Here is a 27,783-nt window from a genome sequence, read left to right on the forward strand (position 1 = left end):
AAAAGAAAGCTATCGAACAAGCACTGAATTACAATCCAAGAATTATATGATTTTTGCTGTATTACACCAAAGGACAACAAACGTACCGCTTCCCAAATTTTATTTTGTTTCTTTCTCTTAACGTTAAAAACTGCCACCTGACAAATGAATCATAGTAAGGATTAACATCAGTGGTGATGAAGGAACGACGCCAGTCTACCTATAGGAGAGAAAATAAAAGGTATTTTTGAGAAACGTGTATATCTCTATGAATAAGAATTCCCACTGACCCAATTATTTACTTTTCGACTCTTCTTTTTTCCAGCCTACATTTATATCAGATATTAAAAGGAAAACAATTTTCAGGTTCCACCTATTAAATATAGATTACAACTATATTAACTTGTGTTTGTCAGTTTTTAAACATACATATTCATATAACAAGTATAGGAATTATAATAAATTAAGAAAGAACACTTAAATAATACCTTTATATAGTCCTAATATACAAGCTAAACTTTGGCTACTTCATATTCTTTGAACAGAATTCCCTTCTACCAATAGCTAATATATTAAAACATATTCCAATGCAACAAATAATAAAGTACTTTACTATTTACATCAGGCCCATAACAAGAACAATACTAATTCATTAGTGGAACACATTATTCTAAATTAAGAGGTGGTCCAAATCTAATATAATCATAAACACAAATGTGTCTTCATATTTTATTAAACTATGGGGATGATGGACATACCTTCAAACCCATTCTCTTCAAATCCTGAATAGCCAGTGGTGGGAAATAATCAAGCCAATGTTCTGCTTCAGAAAATTTAACTATCTCTTCATCAGACAGACCAAGGGATTTCATAATGCCCCACTGATATTTAGAAGATCCAGCTTTAGCAGCAGCCTTACTCTGAAAATAACCAGTAAAAACAAACTTCCATCAAGGACCAACCAACAACTAGTTAGCAAATTCCAGGACCACAATAATTTTAAGTGAATAATTCCATTTGGTAATTTTTAAATTCTAAAACATGCTGTTGGTATGTCAGAATACTAAAGGATTCAGATGTACTATTTTGTCTGCCAAACCATATAATATGATACTAAGACTCTGACATGAGAAATAACTAAGCCATTGGAACCATAAGGAATTATCATCAAACATAAGATGTCAGCACCAATCTCCATTTTCTTTTTCCTAACACCACATGTACCTTTTTTTAGTTATGAATAAGCTACTAACAAGAGTATTGTTCTTTTCAACTATTTACCAATATCAAAAAGGCAACCAAATGTAGGGGATGCAGGTAGGTAAAAGAGTTGAACTATAAAACTATAAAAACCATTAAAAAAAATATGAAACTACAAAAATGGTTGGCTCAGCTGGTTAAGCGACCAACTCTTGGCTTTGGTTTTGGCTAGGTTCATGATCTTGGGGTTGTGGGATGGAGCCCTGCATTGGGTTCTGAGCTCAGTGTGAAGAGTCTTCCTGTCCCTCTCCCTCTGCTCCTCCCCTTGTTCATGTTCAGTCTCTCTCTCTCTAAAATAAATAGACAAAATCTTTAAAAAAAAAAAAAAAAAAAGGAGGGGCACCTGAGTGGCTCAGTTAAGCATCCAACTCTTGATTTCAGCTCAGGTCATGGTCTCAGAGTTGTAGGATCAAGCCCTATACCCAGCTTTGTGTTCATCAAGGAGTCAGCTTAAGATTTTTTTCTCTCCCTCTGTCCATCCCACCCTTACCCCCCTGCATGCACACTCTCTCTTTCTCTCTCTCTAAAATAAATAAATAAATCTTTAAAAAAAAAACAAAACTATAAAAAAGCAGGGCAAGGAATTTTGGAGGTGATAGAACTGCTGTGTATGGTATTGCGGTGCTACAAACAGGACTGTGTCAAACCAACACAGCTATCTACTATAAAGAGTGAATTCTACTGTATATACACTTGTTTAAAAAAATCAGCCAGGATGTTGGAGGAATCAAAGATAAATTGCAGACTGTGACAAATGTCTAACAGTATTATAAATATATGCTACAACTATACTTTGAAGTGGGTAAAAAAGAAAGGAGCTTGAAAAATAACTATGGGGGGTGTCTGGCTGGGTTAGTTGGTAAAACATGCAACTCTGGATCTCAGGACCATGACTTTGAGCCCCATGCTGGATGGAAAGCTTAAAAAAAAAAAAAAAAAAAAGAAAGAAAGAAGTAACTTTGGAAAAGAATGTGTTGACTAGATTCTAAGGACAAAAAGTAGACAAAAAGTATATATGAACATTACTTTCATTGGTAAAACTATTTCTCTCAGGAGTATGGGTTAGCAATTCGGAAACTACTAGTAGACTAGGATTGAACAAATTACGTACTATAAATAATGACAGCCAGGTTTCTCACTGTTGGAGAAAGAAGTCACAAATAAGCAAAGGTTGAAAGCTAAAATGAGCCCCATGGTGCTAACATGGAGCCAGCGTTATATCAGTATAAAAAAAAATTTTAAGGTAAACTTTACTCCCACTGAGGGGCTCAAACTCACCACCCCAACATCAAGAATCGCATGTTCTACCAAATGAGCCAGCCAGGCACCTTGTAGTATCAACTTTTTAAATGTACATAGAGATAGGTAAAGAAATATAGGCAGGTGCATATATGTGGGTTATCAGGATTATTATATTATTTTATATAGATATAGATATAGATATAGATATAGATAGATAGATATTCCCTTGCTCCTTCTATTGAGAGGGACTACAGACAATGAGTGTATTTAGTATTTGGAACTTATTTCTAAGTATCATTTCTCAATAAGAGGAAACCAGATTCCATGGATAAATGGTTGATTCCAGGACTGTCACAGGGAAAACACAAGATAAACATGGAGTATGTTGGGTACAGGAAATTATAAAGTACTTAAAAAAGAAAAGAAAAAAGATGAGAGCATGTCAGATGGACATAAGAACCTACCTAAAAGACTCTCAATGGCCAAAACCAGAGCAAGTTGAGCACTAACAATAACAATCCCCGGGATCCCTGGGTGGCGCAGCAGTTTAGCGCCTGTCTTTGGCCCAGGGCGCGATCCTGGAGACCCGGGATCGAATCCCATGTCGGGCTCCCGGTGCATGGAGCCTGCTTCTCCCTCTGCCTATGTCTCTGCCTCTTTCTCTCTCTCTCTCTGTGACTACCATAAATAAATTAAAAAATTAAAAAAAAAACAATAACAATCCCCCAAAACACCAGATAATACTAGAGTATATCTCAAAGAATAAAATAAATATGCATGATTCCATGCAGATAGTAAAAAGAAGACTGAATAAATAAGTAAGTTGGGGAAGAAAGGATAACTATTCCTTTCAGAAGAATTCTAGAGAATATAGAAGGAATGAGGGAAATGGAAAATCACCATTAGAGCAATACAGTTATAACTGTTGCAGGCAAGATCCACTGAGGAATGCTAAATTAATGAGAAAATATTTAAAAAGAAGATATTATTTCCAGGGGCACCTGGCTGGCTCAGTCAGTTAAGCATCTGACTCTTGATTTTGGCTCAGTCATGGTCTCAGGGTCATAAGACTGAACCTAGCAGTGGGCTCTGTGCTCAGCAGGGAGTCTGCTTGGGATTCTCTCTCTTCCTCCCTCTGTCCCTCTCCCCTCCCCTACTCTCACTCACTTCCTCTCCAAAATAAATAAAATCTTAAAAAAAAAAAAAGATATTATTCCCATAGCCTCTAAGTATCTCTCTCAAAATATACATGAATCAAAGGGAAAAATGGAATCCTTAGAACAGAAAAATCTGACAGACAATACCTAAACCCAATGATCAAGTTAACATCACCCATAGTAAGATATCAACACCGTATACTCACTGATATGATACACTGAAGAGGATACATCACCTCTAAATCTACTCATGAGAAAGTATTAGACAAACCCAAATTGAGGGACATTCTATAAATTATCTGACCAGTAATTTCCAAAAGTGTCAGTCATAGAAGACAGAAATGGAAGAGACTAGGGGGATCGCTGGGTGGCTCAACGGTTTAGCACCTGCCTTAGGCCTGGGGCATGGTCCTGGAGTCTTGGGATCGAGTCCCACATCAGGCTCCCTGCATGGAGCCTGCTTTTCCCTCTGCCTGTGTCTCTGCCTCTCTCTCTCTCTCTCTCTCTCTCTGTATGTCTCTCATGAATAAACAAAATCTTTTTTAAAAAAAATCAAGAGGATAATATTTGGCTTTGTTACTTTTTAAAATTAGAGTACTTTTTACGTGCCAAGTACTGGGAAGACAAATATAAATTAGACATATATATATATAAAATTTTAACCAAAATAAATATTAACCACCAAACCTTTTTTCCTTTAGCTTTATCTTTAATTATTACTTCTTCTGTTTTAACAGGGATTTCTTCCTCTTCCTCTTCTTCATCTGGAAAATCAGGAGGGCAACCATAAAGCTCTATTTCTCTTTTCAACTTATCAGCACATGCCTATAACAAATACAACATTAGCATGAGATTCAAAATTCAAGGTAGAAACAATATGAATTTTTTTGGCATTTCTAGAGCAAACTAAAACTCTGAAATTTTCTATAATACATCAATACACATGTGGATCATTACAGAAAACTCATATGATATAATTCACGTATATCAAAATTCACTAATTTATCAATTAGTATTTTACTTCATTTATTCAACAAGTATTTATTCAACATTCAAAGTACTCAATGTAGTATACTATATGTTAGACATTAAAAGTAGCAAGATACATCAGATACAGTGTTATCATTTTGAATACCAACACGAATAATAGCATTTCTCAATTTAAAGATTACTGTCTTACATCTTCTATCATCATCTCAAGCCTGCCAGGCAGAGAAGACACGCATTTAGTTAGAGAACACACATGAGAGATGAAGAGGTTTACCCAGTTATAAAGCTAGTAAGCTGCAGAACTAACACATGAACTTGGGCTTTCCACCCCAACTCTCCTCAATTATATCATAATGAGTCCACTGTCAAAAATAAAGATGATACCAAATAAATAAATAAGATACCAAGTAGTGCTAACGTTATGAGAAAAATACAAATGCAGAATTATTTATGAATTTTAGGGATGCCTGGGTGGTTCAGCTGGTTAAGTGTCCAACTCTTGATTTCAGCTCAGGTAACCATGTCAGGGTCGTGAGACTGAGTCACGTTGGGGCTCCATGCCAGACATGGAATCTGCTTAAAGATTTCTCTCTGCCCCCTATGTTCCACCCCCAGAGCCAAACCACTGAGCCACCCAGGGATCCCCTAGGGGCACTCTTTCATGCAGAAGAATTTCAGTAAATTAATGAGGAAAGAATGACACAACTAGAAAGTCGCCATTTTACAACCACTTATCCAATAACTGAAATAGACAAGGATCTTAAAACCCATGGGTTACTGAGTGACCAAATATTCAGAGGCTCTCAAAGTATCACCCACAGGTTACTTTCACCCTCAGGGGGGATTCCTGGGTGGCTCAGTGGTTTAGTGCCTGACTTCAGCCCAGGGCGTGATCCTGGAGTCCCAGGATCAAGTCCCACATTGGGCTCCCTGCGTGGAGCCTGCTTCTCCCTCTGCCTGTGTCTCTGCCCACCCCCTCTCTCTCTCTGTGTGTGTCTCTCATGAATAAATAAATAAAACCTTAAAAAAAAAAGTCACCCTCAGAACGAAGAAATCTTGAGTTGTTAACTTACTATCACTAAACTGGGACAAACTGACAATATATGCCTTTCCATGATACAACAGCAGGTTTACACCTCACCAATATAATATTCTTGTCAAAATATTTCACCCAAATCTAATCAAAAGGACATTTTGGGACAACTAGAGACATCTGACTAGAGATTAGATGACAATAATATATCAACGTTAAATTTCTTGGAAGTGACAATGAGACTGACGATGCAGAATGCCCTTGTTCTCAAAAGATACATGCTAAAGTAGTTAGAGGTGGCACAACATGAGGGGTGCAACTTACTTTCAATGAGTTCATAGAAAAAGAGAGAACATATTCCATGTGTGTGAACTAAAGCAATTATGGAAAATGTTAATACTTGGTAACTACGCTGAAAGGCTTATGGGTGTTCATTCTACTATCCTTTTTTTTACCTCTTCGACAGGTTTGACATTTTTCAAGATAAAATGTTGGATAAGCAAAAGAAATGGGAGTTAATTTTCCCAACTCTCTTATATTTAGGGAATCCTTTCAACCCTAATTGTCTGGCCCCTTCTTTTCTTTTTTTTTTTTTTTTTTATTTATTTACTTATGATAGTCACAGAGAGAGAGAGGCAGAGACACAGGCAGAGGGAGAAGCAGGCTCCATGCACCGGGAGCCTGATATGGGATTCGATCCCGGGTCTCCAGGATCGCGCCCTGGGCCAAAGGCAGGCGCCAAACCGCTGCGCCACCCAGGGATCCCCCTGGCCCCTTTTTTTCTGAGAATTATTCCTAATACCTATTTATGACAGATGAAGACTTTTGCAAACATGACCAAAATATTATACAACTTAAAAAAAGCTATTATACATTAAAAAAAAACTGTTTATTTCTTGATGCCGATATCCTATATGTCATGAGTGCAAAAAATTTCATGTTATTTTACTTGTTAATAGTTATTACCAAAAAAAAAAGTTATTACCTAACTTGAAAGCAGGAATGTCCATATGTATGGTCATCAATAAAGATATCAAAATTACTTAGAGGTCACTGAGACTTTAATGTGTGCCCTTTATGTACTTTTTTCTTTATGCACTTCTTAAAGTGTCTTCTAAAAATTAATTTTCACTATAATAAATTCAACTCATTTCAAAAAACACTGCAATATAAGTATCTGAAAACCCTATTCCAAACTCCTAAATTGGATATTACATTTGCTTTAAGCTAAAATAAGTAGAAGCCAATCCCAAAAGCAATCCTACCTTGATAGGCATTCCAGTACAGTGTAAACCAAAGGGAAACAGACAAGTTTTTCCTTTCAGTCTCTGGTATCCTACTGCAAACTACAGAAAGCAAACTAAATTTAAATTACAAATTCAAATGTTAGATAAATACAAAATGTTGACTTTTCACAAAGATCGACAGTTTAGTTTTCCTCCACCTCCCTTCCTTTAGAAGTCATTCCAAAATTCTGCCCACTGTTCCTTTTTCCTCTTTTCACCAACCGAGAAATTACTTATGACTACACATCATACTTAGATTGCTGCACACATATATACACAGCATATGCCAGTTAAATATAAGAAAATTTAAGAGAAGTATTAAAATTATGCTTAAAATTAAGGAATTCTAAGTTCCCTTAACAGGAAATAAATTCTATATTTGCCATTTTCTTCAAAATAGTATTTATCAAAGACCCTCCATCCCATTATATTAAGCACAGGAAACTTTACCTCACATTTGGATAAAGAAAATGTGTGTCCCAAATGAAGGCGCCCATTCATATACGGATATGGGAAGGTTACAAAGTACTTGCCCTTGCTGAAAAAAAATCATGTAAAAAAATAAAGTACAGAGAAGAAAATGTTAAGTTTCTTTTAGAGTAGGGAGGTGGAGTGAACGTAATGTGTACTACAAACAACTTGCTTAAATTTTATTACTTAAAAAAATGACATTTAAAATTGAATTTATAGATCTGGAAATTAAAAGCCCTCTGAAATTGAAACTTACTTTTGATTTAGAAAGAATAAGATATTTATAGGTAGATATTAAAGAAATAAATATCCTTGTAGCAAATACTAGAGGTTTAATAAGCTAAAATGCTGAGTAAAGATAATTTACTAAAAATAATTTTAATACTCTTAGGATACTGGATTAATTTAATGTTTTAGTAATTAAATGAGATCTGCCTTCATTAGATACATATAGAGCAATTCAAGTCTGTCAGGTAAAATAAAATATCCTCAGTATTATAAGATACATGGTAAAATAAGTTTAAAAGCACTTTTTTAAAGCTGTTCAATTTATTATATCCTCTTTTCTTGTGAATCAAATGTGTAACATACATACCTGTTATGAAGCACAATAAAATGAACACCTGTAGGCACACTATCCAACTGATGAATCCACTGAAGCTATTCATGTGCTCCTCAACCCTCTCCTACCAGAGATAAGGATCTTAAAATTTACTTTTGTCATATTCTTGATTTTGAATCACTTATACATGTATCTGTGTCCTTAAACTGTGTATCATTTAGTTCTGCTCACTTGTCAGCTTTATTAAAAAATTATATACTGGGGTACCTGGGTGGCGCAGTCAGTGAAACAAGGGACTCTTGATCCTAGGGTTGTAATTTCGAGCCCCACAATAGGTACAGAGATTACTTAGCACTCTATGTTACATTTCTAAGTTTTTTCAGTTCATTTTCTTTCACTGTACAAAGACGCTTTTTCAGTTCATTCTTGATAACTTTAAATTACCTATAATTGGCTAAAATTCTAGAACAAACAAAAGCTTCAAACTACAAAGTATAATATCAGACTTTATATTACAACAACACTTTTACTTTCTTTGAAAAAAGAAAAAGAAAAGAGAAAGAAAAAAAAGACCATTAGAATGTTGCTGAAAAGGAGGACACACTTTTGAAATCAGAAAGTCCTGACAAGCAGTCCAGAGTCTGTTGATTCCTACCTATATAACCCTGCACTGGTTAGTCTCCCTGTACCTCAGTCTCCTCATCTATAGCACAGGGATAAAAATATTGCTAATCTTGGGGTACCTGAGTGGCTCAGTGTTTAAGGATCTGCCTTTGGATCAAATCGGGGTCCTGGGATTGAGTTCTGCATCAGGCTCCCTATAGGGAGCCTGCTTCTCTCTCTGCCAATGTCTCTGACTTTCTCTCTGTGTCTCTCATGAATAAGTAAAATCTTAAAAAAATAAATAAAAATTTAAAAATGTTGGTAATCTTAAAGGGTTATTAGGAAGATTAAATGATAATATTCATGCTAAAAATGGCATATTTTCTAATTTCTTAGCATACTGAACAAAAACTTTTCAAGATTAGCTACTACTATAATTGTTGTCAATCTATTTCTTCATTGTAGGAAGACATTTTTCTACATTTCAACATATCTGAAATCGAAACGCATCTTATAATTGACCCATATATTTATTACAGTACTGTTTGGGGGGAGTTATTTTAGTTTTTCCCAGTATCATAATCATTATCTGTAGACTGTCTTATAACTGATGCTTAACATCAAGACAATACAGTACTTATGAAATAAGACCTTCAAATACAGAAACCCTTTAAAATTTATATTTTGTGTCACTATAATATGAATCTCTAATAGAATGATTTCATCAGTCAGCAAAGACAAAACTTCAAAACATTCTCCTTTGTCTAAATACAAAAAAAAAAAACTAGTTAAAAAAAAAAAAAACCTTATGTAGAAAAAGTCCTTTAAGAATTCTATAGGAGGGAAAAAAAAAAAAAAAAAAGAATTCTATAGGAGGGAAAAAAAAAAAAAAAGAATTCTCTAGGAGGGGCACCGCTGGCTCAGGCAGTAGAGCTCATCACTCTTGAATCCAGAGTTGTGAGTTCAGGCCCCACAATCAGCAGAGCTCACCTTATTTATTTAAAGATTTTATTTATTGGGGATCCCTGGGTGGCTCAGCAGTTTAGTGCCTGCCTTTGGCCCAGGGCTTGATCCTGGAGTCCTGGGATCAATTCCCACAATGGGCTCCCTGTATGGAGGCTGCTTCTCCCTCTGCCTGTGCCTCTGCCTCTCTCTCTCTGTGTCTCTCATTAATAAATAAATGAAATCTAAGATTTCATTTATTTATTAATTTATTTGAGGGAGAGAGAGAGAAAACACAACACAGAGGGAGGGGTAGGAGGAGAGAGAGAAACAGAACGGTAAGCAAACTCTAAGCTGAGTGTAGAGACAAATTTACAACCCTGAATCATGACCTGAGCCAAAATCAAGAGTTAGACAATCAAGTGAACCACTCAGCCACTCAGGTGCCCCGTGCCTACTAAAAAAAAAAAAAAAAAAAAAAAAAAGGAATTCCAAAAGGAAACAGGATCCTAATTTCAAAAGCAGAAAGTAGAAGTTACTCCTTCAGCCTGTTTCAGACATTATAAATACAATCTGTCTTATCCTTTCCATAAAGTGGTTTCTGTAGCCAACAGTTTCGGAAACACAAAGTGTTGAACTTCACAAAGTATTACTTACCCAGTCTGGTTCTCTAAATTAGATGCATCAACCTCAAATACTTTCTCAGTAGCCCATTTCTGTTGGATTTCCTTCTCAATCTTCTTCAAAAAGTCTACTTTGGCTGTTCCTTTTCTTTCCTATTAGACACAAAAGAGAATAATCTATACAGGCTTGTTTTATTTTTTTTTTAAGTTTTATTTATTTATGATAGTCACACAGAGAGAGAGAGAGAGAGAGAGGCAGAGACACAGGCAGAGGGAGAAGCAGGCTCCATGCACCGGGAGCCCGACATGGGATTTGATCCCAGGTCTCCAGGATCGCGCCCTGGGTGAAAGGCAGGCGCCAAACCGCTGCACCACCCAGGGATCCCTACAGGCTTGTTTTAAAAAAATATTTTTTAAACTGGGTTCAAACAAAACCGAGCTGTTTACTGATAGGCAATTTTTCTGTGGTTATCTCAAATTTTAAACAAACATGATTAAAGATCAGGGCTATCATGATCTGTCTACTTTAAACCTAAAAGGATAGTTAATGAATTATTTAAATATATAAATACGTTTTAAAGTCAGACTAAAACAGATACTTCTGTCAAACAGATACTGTTCTCATTTAGTTAAAATGTATTAATTCTTAGAAAAGTACAGGATGGAGCAGTAACCTGCTGGCCAGGCTGCAATTATCCCCACCAAAGATGGATGTTAACACCTAGTTGGAAGATGCTGAAGGAGGATTAGTCATCTATTTTTTTTTTAAAGGAAACTGATGAACTTCTCTCCAAAATAATTAATAGACTATTAATATGAAATTAAAATGAAACACAGAATAGCAAGCATGTCTCTAGTAATATCCGATCTACATGGCAACATTGCCATCATCCTGTAAGCTACTCATGACTGAAAGTGAAAGCAAAGAATACCCATGATCATTCTATCTTTCTGAATAAAAGAATTAGCACTTCTTTCTCAGTTTGTGGCTCTGTGAAAAAGAAAACAAACAAACAAAAAAATTAGCTTATAAGAGCAAGTGTACCAAAGCTAGAGTGGAATGGAATGCTAATAGAAAAGGCAACTGTGAAAGCTAGATACCAAATAATATACAAATCCAATTCTGTTTTTAAATTTACTTTTAGTTTCTAAAACTTTATTTTCTGGTATAAAGTTATTTGAACTGAAATTAGATTTTCTTCCTCTTCCTACATGCTAACATTTCCAGATTCTGCAGCATTTTCAAATGAGAAAATACCTGGGTTCTACTCATACTTTTTTTTTAAAGATTTTTTTAAAAGAAATCTCTACACCCAACATGGGGCTCAGACTTACAACCCTGAGACTAAGAGTTGCATACTCCACTCACTGGGCTAGCCAGGAGCCCCTGCTAAGTACCCTAACACCTGCAATTCAGTCTCCTTTAATCATGCCTCCTCCTCTCTTTTCACCCAATAAGTTAAAAAATGCTTTTCAATGGAGTCCCTGGCTGGCTCAATTGGTAGAGCATACACTCTTGATCATGGGGTCGTGAGTTCAAGTCCCACATTGGACAGAGCTTAAATGTATATTTACACATATATTTTATATTACTTTTTTAAAAAATTGGGGCATCTGGCTGACTTAGTCAGTAGAACAAACTCACGACCCTGAGACTCTTCATCTCAGGGTCATGAGATCAAGCCCTATAATGGGCATAGGGTTTACAGAAAAATAAAATAAAATAAAAATTTTTTAAAGCTTTCTATTCATATCACAGATACGTTGGATTCTTTGCTATTTTTTAAATGGTTACACAAATTTGAGCACTTTGCAAAGAGGAATTCTGTGCAGTCAAAAATATCCCAACCTTAACTCTATTGCTCCAATAACTATCCTAAATATACTTTATGTATTATGCAATAAAAATAACTATTAGTATTAAGATTAAGATTTAGTGCCTTGTTGGCTCAGTGGTTGAGTTCCTAATCTGTCATTTTTTTTGTGGCCACAATATGCAAAAGTGGGCAATATATTATTCACTTCTCTTTTAAAATCTTTAAATATTCAACAGGCATTTTTTGAGAACCTGCTATAAGCTATATCTTGAGGATATAATGAAAAGCAAGTTACCAGTCCCTACCATGAACAAACTTCAGTAGTCCTGTGAGAAAGACAGGCAGATATTGACACCACTCTGTGTTTAGTGCTGGCATAGAGGTAATATTGGTGGGTAGGAACATATTAAAGATGGCATAGCATAACCTGTTGATGACCAATGCAGGTGATTAGCTGAGACCTGAAAGATGAGAGAGCAAGGCAGAGATTGGGGAGACATGAGGACAGAGAAATTACATTGAACAGAGGCTCAGGTGAGACAGGGAGCTTAGCACATTTGGAAAAATGCAGAACTACATTCATATTTGAATCAAGGTACTAAGCAATTTGGACTCTTTCCCAAGAATTTTCATAAAAGTATGGTTACATAAGGTAGTTCCTCTTCCAGAGAAGAATAAGGGCTTTCATCTATTCACTCCTTTCCATTTTTGCTGCTAACCACCTTCATTCAGTCCCTCAGCTCCTGTGCTCCTTCTTACTACCAAACCCTCCTCTTAACAGGTAACCTGTAAGTTACAAGTCTATTTCTATACACGTGAACCAGTTTTCAATACTAATACACAAACACTACCATCTAAAGACAAGCTATGGCAGAGACAGCGGGTTGCCTACACAATACCTGTTCCTTCTTTTTCTTTCTCAACAACAAAAGCCCAGTCTTATTTAAAGTAGTGCATCGGAGCTGGTTAAATGTACTCTTTCATGCTTCTAGATGAAGTCCCAGTTAGATTGGAGCTGTGTTCTAGCAAAGGAGTTTGGGGCAGAAAATCCTACCCAGCCCTTGAAACAGCCTGCACCACGCCAGGGCGCCTGGCTGGCTCAGCCAGCAGAGCATGCTACTTTTGATCTCAGGGTTGGGAATTAAAGTCCTACATTGGGTAAAGAGATTACTTAAAAATAAAATCTTAAAATTTAAAAATTTAAAAACCCAGCCTGTACAATACCTAACAGATGACTTAATCGGTAAATAGAGTAGGCACGGTGCCTGGACCCACAATACTTATTGGAGCTCACAAAAATAATTTTAATGTATTCTAAAATCAGAAATAAAAAACAAATTTGAAGGCTGAAGAAAAAAGTTTAATATATTGTAAATACATCTAATAAAGTGTTACATTAATTTACTTGTCTTCATACCAACACAGCCTAGCTCATGAAGCCTAGTTGTACTTCCTACCCTCGGGTCATGAGTGATATGAAATCACACTGTATCGTTATTAAATTCCTCATTAATCAACTTGAGCTGGCTTCCATTGCATACAACCAAATGATCCCTAAGACATTTACCCAGTTGAGCTGTGAACTCCTGGCAGACAGCAGATTTTACATCTCTCATAGTCATCTCACCACCAAATACCAATGCCATAGACACAGAAGTTACAGTAAAAATATTTTTGGCTTAAAAATGACCATGTCACCCACTTCAAAGAACATGAAAGCAAAGTCTTCACAAATTACTTAGAACTATATGTTTCTTTTCATTGTTTTTGAGCACACTAAATACACAAAAACTCTTCTTTGATGTTTCTGTTTCTCAAAAAACTCATTCCTCAAAACATCAAAGATCAATTGTTTTTGTTTTTCTTTTTTTAAAAGATTGTATTTATTTATTCATGAGAGAGACAGAGAGAGAGGCAAAGACATTGGCAGAGGGAGAAGCAGGCTCTCTGTGGGGAACCCAATGTGGGACTCAATCCCAGGACCCCGGGATCACAACCTGAGCCTAAGGCAGATGCTCAACCACTGAGCCACCCAGGTGCCCCTATCAAAGGTCAATTATAATGAAATCTGAGGGAAGCCCCGGTGGCGCAGCGGTTTGGCACTGCCTGCAGCCCGGGGTGTGATCCTGAAGCCCCAGGATCGAGTCCCACGTCAAGCTCCCTGCATGGAACCTGCTTCTCCCTCTGCCTCTCTATGAATAAATAAATAAAACCTTAAAAAGAAATGAAATCTGATTTTGGCCCCCGCATCAACTTGTTATATAACAAGTTGGGAAGTAACCTGATCAATGTAAGCCTTAATTTTTGTACTGGGTATTTAACTAGACAATTGGTTATAATAATTAGTTAAAAGGCTATTATTAGCCAAAATCAGAGTTTCTAAACTTTGGCAGTTACTGATGGTTTAGGCTAAATAATTTTTTGTGTTTCATCTTGTCCATTGTAAGAGGCTTAGAAGCATCTCTGACTCCTAGCCACTAGATGCCAGCAGCACATCCTCTAGCTATGACAATCCCAACACTCTCCAAATCAAATGGTCTCAGGGGGACAAAATCATCATGAGTCAAGAACCATTAAACTAGATAACAAACTCTTTCATATACTCATAGTATCCTGCAGCTAAAAACTTTTACGATCAAGAACTTTTTTGATCTTGGGATCCCTGGGTGGCGCAGCGGTTTGGCGCCTGCCTTTGGCCCAGGGCGCGATCCTGGAGACCCGAGATCGAATCCCACGTCGGGCTCCCGGTGCATGGAGCCTGCTTCTCCCTCTGCCTGTGTCTCTGCCTCTCTCTCTCTCTCTCTCTCTGTGTGACTATCATAAATAAATAAAAATTTATAAAAAAAAAAAAAAAGAACTTTTTTGATCTTAACAACAACCCTAAGAAGTGGGCAGACCAACAGCTATCATTTCAAAGATGATAAATCTGAAACTCAGAGATTGTTGTGCCACCAAAGGGTCGAATTGGACAAAACCATCATCTTCTGACTTCTTTTTCTGCTTTCTCTTGGGATTCTGGCCATCTCCAGCTCCAGCACTTAATAGCTGTAAAACCCTGGACAAATTCCTTAAACTGTCTAAGCCTCCATTTTTCTACCTATCTGTAAAATGAGGATAAAAATTATGCCTACCTTGTAGTATTCACATGAGGATTAAAAAAGTTAATACACATGAAGGACTTAGCATAGTGCTAGACCCATGGTAAATGCACAATGTCAACCAATACCACAAACAGACATCCTGACATCACGTGATTTTTATTAAGTGTGAAAATGGCATTGGGGCTGTTTTAAGAGAAATTATCATTATACTAAAAAAAAACTTACTAAACTATGTATTGATGTAAAAACTTTATATTAAAATATATCAAACAGGGGGATCCCTGAGTGGCTCAGCGGTTTAGCGCCTGCCTTTGGCCCAGGGCGCGATCCTGGAGACCCGGGATCGAATCCCACATCGGGCTCCCGGTGCATGGAGCCTGCTTCTCCCTCTGTCTATGTCTCTGCCTCTCTCTCTCTCTCTCTCTCTCTCTCTCTGTGACTATCATAAATAAATTAAAAATAAATAAATAAATAAATAAATAAATAAATAAATAAATAAATAAATAAATCAAACAAACATGTACGGTACCTGGAACTTGCCTAAAATGAATCCTGAGGAGCGGAGGGACAAGGTACAAGGGAGGGATATATGAAACAAAACAAGATGGCCCTGAACTATCAATTACTGAAGTTGAGTGATGGAAGTACCTAATACTATTACTATCTCTGTTTTGTTCACTATTTAAATTTTCCAAATGAAAGTTTAAAAACAATAATTTTCTAAGTTGGCTATTATGTTTATTATATCACATCCCCAGATCCCCTCTAAAAGTCTGATATATAACTAGAAGAGATTAAAACTTTCAAAAGCTCTAAAAAATAAATACTACTTTGATATGAAAAAAATTAGTTTGGTGTTTATAAATCTAATTATAAAATAAAACTAATATTATATTCAAGCTATCACATGTTCATTGTCTTACACACTTCAGTATTTTTAAGATTTCCTTTGGAAAGAGAAAAGTTTCCTTATGGGAGGTGTTTGCAAAAGAAATTTCCTAATTAGCTTACACCGGGGGATAGCACGATGATTAAGAGAATGGGCTCCAGAATGGGACCAAATGAATTCTAATTCCTCCTCTGGCTAGATGTGATGCCTTATTTTCCACATCAGTAAAATGGGGATAATAATAGCACCTATTTTTATAGGGTTATTTTGATGAAAAATTATATAAAACATTAATGCATGGCACAGATAATCAGTACATTTTATTTGTATTGTTACTTGTTCTTTCTAAAGAGAGTTCTTATTGGATTCTTCCAATAAAACTAACTTTAATGTCAGTCCAGTATCACAACAGTGTAAAACATGAACATTTTCAGAAGCCAAGAAGCGAATAAAGTAAAACAATTGTATCTACCAGAAATGTTGCCACTTTCCTTATATAAAACTTAAAAAGATGGAAAAAATGTATTAAAATCTTCCAAACAGGGCAGCCTGGGTGGCTCAGCGGTTTAGCACTGTCTTCAGCCCAGGGTGTGATCCTGGGGACCTGGGATCAGGATTGAGTCCCACGTTGGTCTCCTTGCATGGAGCCTGCTTCTCCTTGCATGGAGCCTGCTTCTCCCTCTGCCTGTGTCTCTGCCTCTCTTTCTGTGTGTCTCTCATAAATAAATAAATAAAATTAAAAAAAAAAAAAAAAGAGAGAGAGAGAGAATTAAAATCTTCCAAACTGAAAAGCCCATTCCCATGAACACCAAAGGGGGGGGGGGGGAATGAGGGAGGGAGGGGGAGGGAGGGAGAGAGAGAGAGAGAGATCTGCAAATGCTACATCAGATAAGGATATCACCATGGGAGAGTGGGGTTGATGGGGAGGCATTGAGCAACTGGGAACAGAAGAAAAAGCCCTGGACCAGGACACAGAAGGCAAGTCTTTTCCTGGAAAGTAGGATGGCACAGTGACTGAGAAATGAGTCAATCTCTTTGAGTTCTAATCCACTTTCATCCTGTCCTAGTTATGAGAAGTCGGACCTGTTAGTTAAGCGCTATGCCTAACTCAAATAGATTAGTGTGAAGACTCAATGAGAAAATTCAAATAAAATGCTAAACATAAAGCATGACACACAAGAAATGTTAGTTATTGATATTATTGGTCTTTACTAGAATTCCAGCTCCAGTAATTCTTCAACCCCAGCAGGACCTACTGATCAGGACCTATTCTCACTAATCCTTAGGCCCCTCCTACCCCAAGTCCTTATTTCCATTCCTTAAATCCATCCTCCTTCACTTTTCTCTTCACCATCCCTGCCTGCCAAAACTCCAACCCTCCTATGCACCGGCTCTGTTCCCTCCACCAGGCAGCTGAAAGTGGCGGGAGATAACCATTCACGTTGACTGGCCTCAATTTAAATTCACGTCCACTAAGTTCAAGAGATGCATAGCAATACTAATTTCTGAAATCCACTCAGTTAACTTACTCCTTCTAGACTAGTGCTTCTCAAACTTTAATGTGTATACTGCCCAGTACAGTAGCCACGAGCTAGACACATGTGACTTTTTAAATTTTAAAGTTATTGTAAAATTCAGTCCTTTCATTGCACCAGCCACATTTCAAGTGCCCAATAGCCGCCAAGTGGCGAGTGGCACCAAATTGGTGCAAATACAGAACATCTTCATCACAGGAAGTTCTACTGACAGCAATGTCCTAAACAAGCCTCTCTCCTCAAGCCTCCAACATTTCCTCTCCCGTCCTTATTCTTAGCTGACAATCTTGGCTCTTAATTCAATGAGGAAACAGAAATGAACAGAAAATGTTTACAACCTCCCTCATCATGTCTGCCTACCCACATGCATGTGTACAATAGTCTGTCTTCAGTTTCCTGTTACTTGGACGAGTGTGGTTCTGCTTGACCCTCCTCCACTGATGCACCTGATCTTATCTCCTCTACTCTCTTCAGTAACAGGACATCAATTTTTCCTCTCTATGGGGTAATTCCCGTAGACATACAAGCATTGTGTAATTTCGATCTTTCAAAAAAGAAAAAAGTCTCTTTTGACCTTCCCATCACCCCATTCCTTTGCTCTCCTTTATAAAATCCCTCAAGAATTGTCCATCCTGGAGGCTCAGTCTGGTAAGCTCATTGTTGCTTCTGCCTGCAAGTCTTTTGGTCCATTTGGCTACCTGGCTTGCTTCTCTTTACCACAACACCAACTTCTTAGCAAAGCCTTTCTTTTTCCTTTTTTTTTTTTTATTTAGAGTCACTTAGCCAACATCATTAGTTTCAGATGCAGAGTTTAAGAATTCATCAGTTGCATATAACACCCAAGGCTCATCCCATCCCGAGGAAAGCCTTTCTTGATCGCCCTTTATTTATTTATTTATTTATTTTTATTTATGTTAGTCACAGAGAGAGAGAGGCAGAGACACAGGCAGAGGGAGAAGCAGGCTCCATGCACTGGGAGCCCGACGTGGGATTCGATCCCGGGTCTCCAGGATCGCGCCCTGGGCCAAAGGCAGGCGCCAAACCGCTGCGCCACCCAGGGATCCCTCGATCGCCCTTTTAAAACTGCAACCCTATCAGTAGTCTCCCGTTCCTGCTCTATTTTTTTTTTCCATAGCACTCGCTGGCAACTGACATATTTACCAAATATTTTAGTCTGTAACTCTCTCACACACACATGTAAACACCATGAGTGTAGAGATTTGTGAGTGTTTTACCGGGAAGTGCTCATAATTGTTCAAGAGGAGGAACAAGGTTTACCCACTCCCTTCTCTCCAAATAGGTTTTGGACACTTGCGTGAAACTAAGACACGTTACATTAAGTAGGGTGTAAAGTTAAAGATACCCGTTCCTAGCTCAACAGCTGGCGAGAAAAAGCACATCCTCACAACACCCACACCGTTAGCGTGGGAGTCAAGGCAGTCCCTTCCTTTGAAATAGGGTTTTTCCCTTCAGGACAACGACTACCACATGGAGCCCCTGGATTCTGGCAAAAGCCGACAGTTCAGCCGGGTTCTAGGGCCGGGCTGAGCGGACTCTCCTCCCGCCAGAACTCACCGCCATGGCACCGCGTCTGCAAACCACGACAGTGACCTCGGCTATCCTCTCAAAGTAGTGGTCACCACCTCTCCCTTCCGTCCGGGGGGCAGACAGGCCTCCCACGACACTAGGGCACACACGCGACACCTGATGAGGCAATCGCCCACTCCCTGCTAACTACTGCCTTGTGCATCTCGTAGCCCGCCGGGAATTGTAGTTTCCAGACTGCTAGAGCCCAAGGCCAGCAGGCACCCATTGACTACAATTCCCAGAGAGCAACAGGCCACCGGAAGCTGACCCAATGGGTCACGCTGTGGTGACACACAGGTAGTGATGTCACGGGAAGGTTGAACTACAAAGTCCGTGAGGCTGTTCGGGATATCAGGCTGCCGCGTGCGCGCCCCTGCCGAGGTGGAGTTTCCCGACCTTCAACCTTTTCACCCCGCGGCGCTGGGTTGGGTGTCGGTCGGCGTGCGGGGATGCAAGGTTTATTAGCCTTCAGTGACCGAGGTGCTAATTATGGCTTGCGACTGTGCACAGATTTTTAGTGCTGTCGGTGGCATTCAACAGCCCAGAATCCAGACATTTTATAGCCATTTATTAACAATCTGTTTTTAAGGAAACCTACGGGGTTGCAGTGCCACGCTCACCCTATTTCAACTGTACCAGCACCCTAGGCTGAACTCTCCTATAGGAAGTCACGAATCACGTGTGGCTATTTACGTTTAAATTAAAATTTCAGTAAAATTTAAAATTGAGTTCCTGAATTGCACTAGCCACCTTCCAAGCGCTCGGTGGTCCGTGTGCCTGGTGGTTACGGTATCATCGGACAGTGCACATGTAGGACACTTACGTCATAGGAAGAAAGATGTATTGACAAGCAACGATCCGGGCTTTTACTTTCTGAGGTCGGATTAGGTGCTCTCACCTGCATTTGTTTATTAATTCAGTGGATATTTACAAAGCATCCACAACGCATTTTCCGGGTGGGGTACCCAGCCCAGAAATGTGTCTTCCTAAAGGACTGAGGGGAGAAAAAATAATTTTTAAATAAAAAGTTTAATAAATTTAATGAATTTAAAATCATATATGTATATGTATACATTTTCAACAACTAGTTTTGAGATAAAAATTTAATAATATCCTAATGAGGGGATCCCTGGGTGGCTCCATGATTAGGGCCCTGCCTTGGGCCCAGGGCGTGATCCTGGAGTCCCAGGACTGAGTCCCACGTCGGGCTCCCTGCATGGAGCCTGCTTCTCCCTCTGCCTGTGTCTCTGCCTCTCTCTCTCTCTGTGTCTCTCATGAATAAATGAATAAAATCTTTAAAAATAATAATAACAATAATATCCAAATGATGCCTAGCACATGGTATAGACTCAATAAAATGTATTGCATGAAAGATGTGAACAAGGAAACTTGGGCTATGGAGAACCTACCAGTGACTCTCCTGCCTCTGGGCTCTTTACACATGCAAATACTCTCCATCACTTTCCATGCATTCTTACGTTAGCTACAAACAGTTTAGACATATACTTCCTGACAGCCCACGTCTGGGTTAAATGTCCCCTCCTAAGGTGAAGCACACCCTTACTGCCTTCCCTTGGGAAATTTCTCTCTCTGAATTTTTTTAAAGATTGATTGATTGATTTATCTATCTGAGAGACAGAAAGAGAGCACCTGCACCCATAGGGGGAGAGAAAGAATCTCAAGCACCCTGCTGAGCTTGGGGCTGAGGTGGGGCTTGGTCTCAACACCCTGAATTCTTGACCTGAGGCAAAATCAAGAGTCAGACACTCAGTCCACCAAGCCACCCAGACACCCCTCATTGAATTTTAGTTGCCTATTTATTTATCACTAGACTGGAAGCTACATGATAGCAGAGAGGTTGCCTAGCAGAGTCTGGCACATAAAGGGGCCTTACAAACATTTATTGAATGAATAAAAGAATCCTCATCCTCCACAGCTCCCATAACTATGATTATAGTTTCCTGTTCCAATTCTGCCCTTATCAGTGCTATTTGTCACCTTTGATTCATCAGCTTCCAATTCACATTGGTAATTGAAATTATTCATGCAATAGATATTCCTTGGTTACCTCCTGTGAACTTAACATAGAGCTAGGATATAGTAAGGAACAAGACAGACGTGGTTCCTGCCCTTATGGAGCCTACAAGCTAAAGGGCATGAGACATCAAAGAAAATAAACAAGTTACTACGTGATTACAAATTGTGAAAAACCTATCCCCTATTTAAATGTCCCCATCCCCTATCCCCTACTAACCTATTTCCTATAAGTGAGTGATATTCTTTTTTTTTAATATTTTATTTATTTATTCATGAGAGACACAGAGAGAGAGAGAGGCAGAGACACAGGCAGAGGGAGAAGAAGCAGGCTCCATGCAGGGAGCCCAATGTGGGACTTGATCCCGGGTCTCCAGGATCATGCCCTGGGCCGAAGGCAGCGCTAAACCACTGAGCCACCCAGGCTGCCCGAGTAATATTCCTTTTTTTAAAGGATCCTTTGGATTCCATTCATTCAACAAAAATTAAGTTAGCTTCTACTATATACAAGGCACTATGCTACACGCTGGAGAAGCAACACTATTTTGTTTAAGTAATCTCTATATCCAACATGGGGCTTCAAACCACTACCTTGAGATCAAGAGTCGCTTGCTCCTCCAACTGAGCCAGCCAGGCACTCCTGGAGATACAACATTTGAACAAGACTGGCGCAGTCACCACCTACATAGAGCTTGCAGTCTAGTGGAAGAGGCAAACATTGAAGCAAATGGAGAGACAGAAACCTGTGGAAGTGTTTTAAGCAAGGAAGAGACATGGTCCAATTTGTGTAATAGAAAATTCATCCTGAAGAAGGATTGAAAGAAAGCAAAAGTGGAAGAAGAAGGTTATTGCAATTGTCCAGGTAAGAGGTGAGGACGGTTTAGATTATGGTGATGGCAGTCAATGTAGAGAAAGATAAACAGATTCAAGAGATATTTAGAGGGATCCCCGGGTGGCGCAGCGGTTTGGCGCCTGCCTTTGGCCCAGGGCGCGATCCTGGAGACCCAGGATGGAATCCCACGTCGGGCTCCCGGTGCATGAAGCCTGCTTCTCCCTCTGCCTGTGTCTCTGCCTCTCTCTCTCTCTCTCTGTGACTATCATAAATAAATAAAAATTTTTAAAAAAGAGATATTTAGAAAGTGAAATTTATTGCATCTTAGTAATATGGCTTTGTAATTGAGAATTGTCAATTCTTTGCTATGCCATATGGAATAGCCTTTCTAGATAAATGAAATTAGAAAGGTAGCACAGTGGATGAGAATTCAAGCACTGAATCAGACAGACCGAGTTCATCATTTTACTAGCTGGGTGACCTCAGGCAATTCAATTAACCACTTTGTAAAATAAGGGTCATAAAAGTAAGTACCTCATAGGATCACTATGAGGATTAAAGAAATAATATGTATATTATATATATACATAGAAGAATATGTGTGTAAGTCATGTATACATATATATGTATAAGCCTGGCATAGAGTAAGAACTTTAAGATGTCAGCTATTTTTATTATTATGTTAGGGAAATTAGTCTATAAACATTAGTCTGAATAAAAATAGAAAAGCTGGGGCACCTGGGTGGCTCAGTTGGTTAAGCGTCTGCCTTCAGCTCAGGTCATGATCCTGGAGTCTCAGGATGGAGCCTTGCATTGGGCTCCCTGCTCAGTGAAGAGCCTGCTTCTGCTTCTGCCCCTCCCCGTGCTTATGCTCCCTCTCTCTCCTCTCAAATAAATAAATAAAATATTTTTTAAAAAACTTAAAAAATAAGCAATAATATAAAAGCTTACTTGTGCCTCGTATTAATGCCTTCCCTAACTTGAGCTACTTCTTACCATATAATTGTGATACACCTTCTCAAAGTATCAGGCCATACTGCTCACTCTTCAAAACTCCACAACAGAACTCACTTCCTCTTGTTTTTTTTTCCTCCAAACTCACCCCACCAGTCACTCTACTAAATTCAACTGAATCACCACTTCTCCATTTAGATACATAAAGTTATAATTAGCTTTGGCTTGTCTCTGAGTCCCTTTGTGTTTGTTTTTCATGCATATTTACCTAACTTCCCTATCTTAAGATGACGGAATCAGAGGAAAGAATTGTGGGCACCTCATTTGATACTTCTGTTCCACAGGTGTGCAGCACTCAATGAATATGGTTGTCACTTCCCTACCCTATTAGACACCTTTTGTTTTTTTTGTTTTGGGGTTGGGTTTTTTTTTTTTTTTCTTTTTTTGAGATTTAAAAAAATTTATTTGACAAAGAGAGGGCACAACCAGGGGGAGCTGCAGAGGGAGAGGGCAAAGCAGGCTCCCTGCCCAGCAGGCACCCTGATCTGGGGCTCAATCCCAAGACCCCGAGATCATGACCTGATTCGAAGGCAGATGCTTAACCAACTGAGCCACCCAGGTGCCCTGACACCTTTTGTTTTTAAATTGTCTGGTGTTGGGCAGCCCTGGTGGCCCAGCGGTTTAGCGCCGCCTACAACCAGGGTGTGATCCTGGAGACCCTGGATGGAGTCCCACGTCAGGCTCTCTGCATGGAGCCTGCTTCTCCCTCTGCCTGTGTCTCTGCATCTGTGTGTGTGTGTGTGTGTGTGTGTGTGTCTATGAATAAATAAATAAAATCTTTAAAAACATAAAAAAATAATAAATTGGTGTTTTTGTTCTTGCTGCATTAGTATTCTATATTTACTTTTATTCTTTCTAAATGGGGAACAGATTTTTTTTTTTTTTTGTAATGATACAAACAATGAGTATAAAGAAAAGAAGGAAGGATCCTTCTAGGACTTCTGAGCTTAGCTGACCCTGAGGTTGCTCTGTGTGCAGCCTTTGACAATGAATGGGCAGCAGAGGAAGAATCTGTGATGGTTGTGCTCAAAGGCTTTGGAGTATGATGCCTGGGTCTAAACTGAGGCTCTGTCCCATACTAGCTCTGTTCCTTCAACCTTGGGCCCCTGGATCCTCGTGTGTAAAATGTGGATAATGACAATACCTACCTCTTCAGCTTTCTGTGAGAATAAAAGGAGCTACACCAAGCAAGGCAATTAGACCAGTCCCTGGTTCATAGTAAGTGAATGTTCAAGAAATATTAAGCTAAAGAGAAAGAAGGAAGGAAGAAAAGTGGGGAATACTAGAAGCCAGTTTGATCAGTATTGGGGTCTGAATGTTTGTGTTCCCCCCTCCACCACCAAATTTATATGTTGAAATCCCAATGGCCAATCTGAAGGTATTAAGAGGTGGAGCCTTTGGGAAGTGCTTAGGTAAGGAGGATGGAGCCCTTCCAAATGGGATTAGTGCTCTTTTAAGAGAGAATCCAGGGGCACCTGGTGGCTCAGTTGGTTGAGCATCTGACTCATGGTTTCTGCTCAGGTCATGGTCTTGGGGTCTTGGGATCAAGCCCTACTTGAGGCTCTAAGCTTGGCAGGCAGTCTGCTTGAGATTCCCTCTTTCTCTGCCCCTCTCCACACTCTCTCTCTAAAATAAATAAATAAAATCTTAAAAAATAAAAGAACCTAAACAAAAAACAACCAAACAAACAAAAAGAGAATTTATAAGCTCAGCACCCCCTTCTACCTTGTGAAACAAAGAGATATGTGGCACCCAGAAGACTGCCCTCACCCAGTATGAGATGGCACCCTGATCTCATACTTCTAGTTTCCAAAACTATGAGAAATAAATTTCTGTTCTTTATAAGCCACCCAGCTGTGGTATTTTGTTAGAGAAGCCCAAAAGGAAATAATAAATGGACATTCTAAATCTGACTGACGTGAACTAGGAACAAGTAACCATATTAATTAGGGACACTTTGATATTAAGACAATTGTAACCAAATTTGAGAAGTTGCACTTCATAGGTACTAAAATTTTAAGAAAACTCTGTTGCCTAGATTTCTCCTACAGCAGTGATACTCATAATTCTCAGGAATAACAATCACTCACTCGTGCTATGTGACTCCAGAGTCAGGAACCACACAAGCTTCAGCCTGCCATCTTGTCAGCATTCCACAGAGCATTGCCAGCCATGTCATGGGCTCATATAGGAAACGTGACTCCTGAGTCATCAAAACACTGCTTGTAGTTCCTAAATAGCCTATCTGTTCCAAATTGTCACCACCATTACCATCAGCATCATGAAGCAGTCCTCGGGCTCCTTAGGGAATGAAAGGAAGGAAGGGGAAAAGAAGAAAGGGAGGAGAAAAAGCAAAGGAACAGCCAAAGACAACCAATTACAAGTTACTAAGATTCCAATTTTGAGGAATTTATTTATTTAAAGAGAGAGAAGGAGCACATGAGTGAGTTGGGGAATGCGAGGAGGGGCCGAGGGAGAGGGAAAGAGAATCTCAAGCAGTCTCCATGCCTAGCACTAACCTAATGCAGGGCTTGATCTCATGACCCCGAGATCATGACCTGAACCAAAATCGAGAGTCAGACAGTTAACCAACTGAGTCGCCCAGGTGTCCCTCAAGAAGTACATTTTTAAAATTTATTTTGTGCATTTACAACATTTAAGATTCCTATTTTTATAGTATCAGTAAAATGAGACTGTTCTAAACTATAAAAATTGGGGGCACAATAGTCCTGCTTTTTTAATTGGCCGGACTCTCAAAATCTTAATAGCCAGAAATCAGTATCTTTTTCTAGATGGTCTTCCATACAGTATCTGAGAATGTGGGTTCTAGCATTAGATTGCCTGGATCTGAATCATGGATACCCTCCACCCTTTCTATTCCAAACTTGTATGACCCTGAGCAAATCATTTAACCCCTTTGTGACAGTAACATGGTGATAAAAGTACTTATTTGGTAATATTGTTGTAATGTTATATTAGTCATTCGTTAATATTTATTGAGCATCTATTACCTACCAGGTTTTGTTTTCAGGGCTAAGGAACAAGGAGGACAAAAATCTTGACCTCATGAAAATTTATATTCTGGTTAGGAAGAGATAGAGAAAACAAATTAAAAAATTCATACCATGAAAAATGCTCTAAGGAAGATAAAACAGAATTATCTAACAGAGGGATGCCTGGGTGACTCAGTGGTTGAGCATCTGCCTTCGGCTCAGGGTGTGATCCTGGAGTCCCAGGATCAAGTCCCACATCGAGCTCCCTGCATGGAGCCTGCTTCTCTCTCTGCCTATGTCTCTGCCGCTCTCTGTGTGTGTCTTTCATGAGTAAATAAATAAAATCTGTAAAAAAGAAGAAATATGTAATAGGAAATAACCAGAGAAGGGAAGTGAGGTGTTAATTTAAATGTGATGGTCCAGGAAGGCCTTCCTAAGGAGGTGGTATTTGAGCTGACAAGAAAAACTCAACCATGAAGATATGTATGGAAAAGAGTTCCAGGAAAAAGTACCAGCAAGGCTCTGAGGTGAGAAGATCCTTGAAATGGTTGAGAAATCAAAGATGCTTTGTCCTCACTTCCCTCTCCCCAAACATCTAGCAGCCCTTCCCCACATTCAACTGATGACTTCTTCTTAATTCACTAAAAATATAGAAGCAATCAGTAAATAACGTCCATGAATTACATTTATTACCTCTATCAACATGTATCATGAACAATCAGAACTCCAATTAAGACCTACATGACATTTGCACACTAAATCCCATCTTTTTTCCCACTAGATTTTATTGTTGCAGTCGCTCACCTTGCCTTTCACATCATCAGATCATCAGATTTTCTTTCTCCATTACATACTCATCTGAATTCATGTATATCATCTCACCTAATGCAAGCAAGCAGACCAAGAAGTAAAAAAGAAAAACAGAACCGAATGCAAGCTAACCCTATCTTCTCTATCCCACAATGCCTTCTAGTATCCTCATTGCTCTACTCCCTTTTGCAGTAAAACTCTTTAAGAGAACTATCCTTCTGTCTCTAATTCCTCTCCTGAACCTGTTCCAATCAGGTGTTTATTCCCTCCACTCCATGGAACTATCCAGGTCATCAATGATTTCCATGTTGCCAAATTCAATGGTCAATTCCTTATCTTCATTTTACTTGATCCGAGAACTATATATAATGACACAGTTGAAAACTCCATCTTTTTTTTTTTTAAGATTTTATTTATTTATTCATGAGAGATACAGAGAGAGAGAGAAGCAGAGACACAGGCAGAGGGAGAAGCAGGCTCCATGCAGGGAGCCTGATGTGGGACTCGATCCCGGGGAATCCAGGATCACACCCTGGGCCAAAGGCAGGCACTAAACGCTAAAGGTGGTTTTGTTTTCAGGGTTTAGCGCCTGCCTTTGGCCCAGGGCGTGATCCTGGAGACCCGGGATTGAATCCCACGTCGGGCTCCCAGTGAGTGGAGCCTGCTTCTCCCTCTGCCTATGTCTCTGCCTCTCTCTCTCTCTCTGTGTGTGACTATCATAAATAAAAATAAAAATAAATAAAAATAAATCTGCTTCTTACTTGTTTTCCCCACCTCAGGCCAGTTACTCAGGCCAAACCCCTTGGTGTCATTCTTGACTCATCTCTGTGTTTCATACCAACAATTAATCTCTCAGTAGAACTCATTGACTCTATCTTCAAAATATATCCAGAATCCAATTTCTTACCATCTCTTTCACTGCTATTCTAGTCAAGCCACCAACATCCCACGTTTGGACCATTACTTCCTCACTGGTTTTCCTACCTCCACTTTTATCCCTTCCAGCCTGATTACCATAAGGCA

The 27,783-nt window shown here is 39.0% G+C and overlaps 1 protein-coding gene across 4 annotated transcripts in view; it reads right to left on the bottom strand.

Annotated features, from left to right (window-relative positions):
• The window catches only part of LARS1 (leucyl-tRNA synthetase 1), a 75,098-nt gene extending 55,853 nt beyond the window's left edge, over positions 1-19,245 (bottom strand). For 2 of the 4 annotated variants that reach the window (XM_049102400.1, XM_025447010.3), the window contains exons 1-7: positions 19,066-19,245; positions 10,183-10,301; positions 7,398-7,485; positions 6,927-7,007; positions 4,326-4,463; positions 738-899; positions 87-199 (exon numbers count right to left, since the gene is read on the bottom strand). In XM_049102400.1, the coding sequence (XP_048958357.1) occupies positions 87-199; positions 738-899; positions 4,326-4,463; positions 6,927-7,007; positions 7,398-7,485; positions 10,183-10,301; positions 19,066-19,071 (707 nt within the window). In that variant the 5' untranslated portion in view covers positions 19,072-19,245. Of the gene's footprint in view, positions 1-86; positions 200-737; positions 900-4,325; positions 4,464-6,926; positions 7,022-7,397; positions 7,486-10,182; positions 10,302-12,270; positions 12,427-19,065 lie in introns of those variants that run through there. The other 2 variants (XM_049102396.1, XM_049102404.1) reach the window with 2 other exon arrangements.
• Between the last annotated feature and the right edge of the window lie 8,538 nt (positions 19,246-27,783).

The sequence above is a fragment of the Canis lupus genome, chromosome 2 (assembly GCF_003254725.2).
Source record: "Canis lupus dingo isolate Sandy chromosome 2, ASM325472v2, whole genome shotgun sequence".
In the NCBI taxonomy this organism is placed as follows: Eukaryota; Metazoa; Chordata; class Mammalia; order Carnivora; family Canidae; genus Canis; species Canis lupus.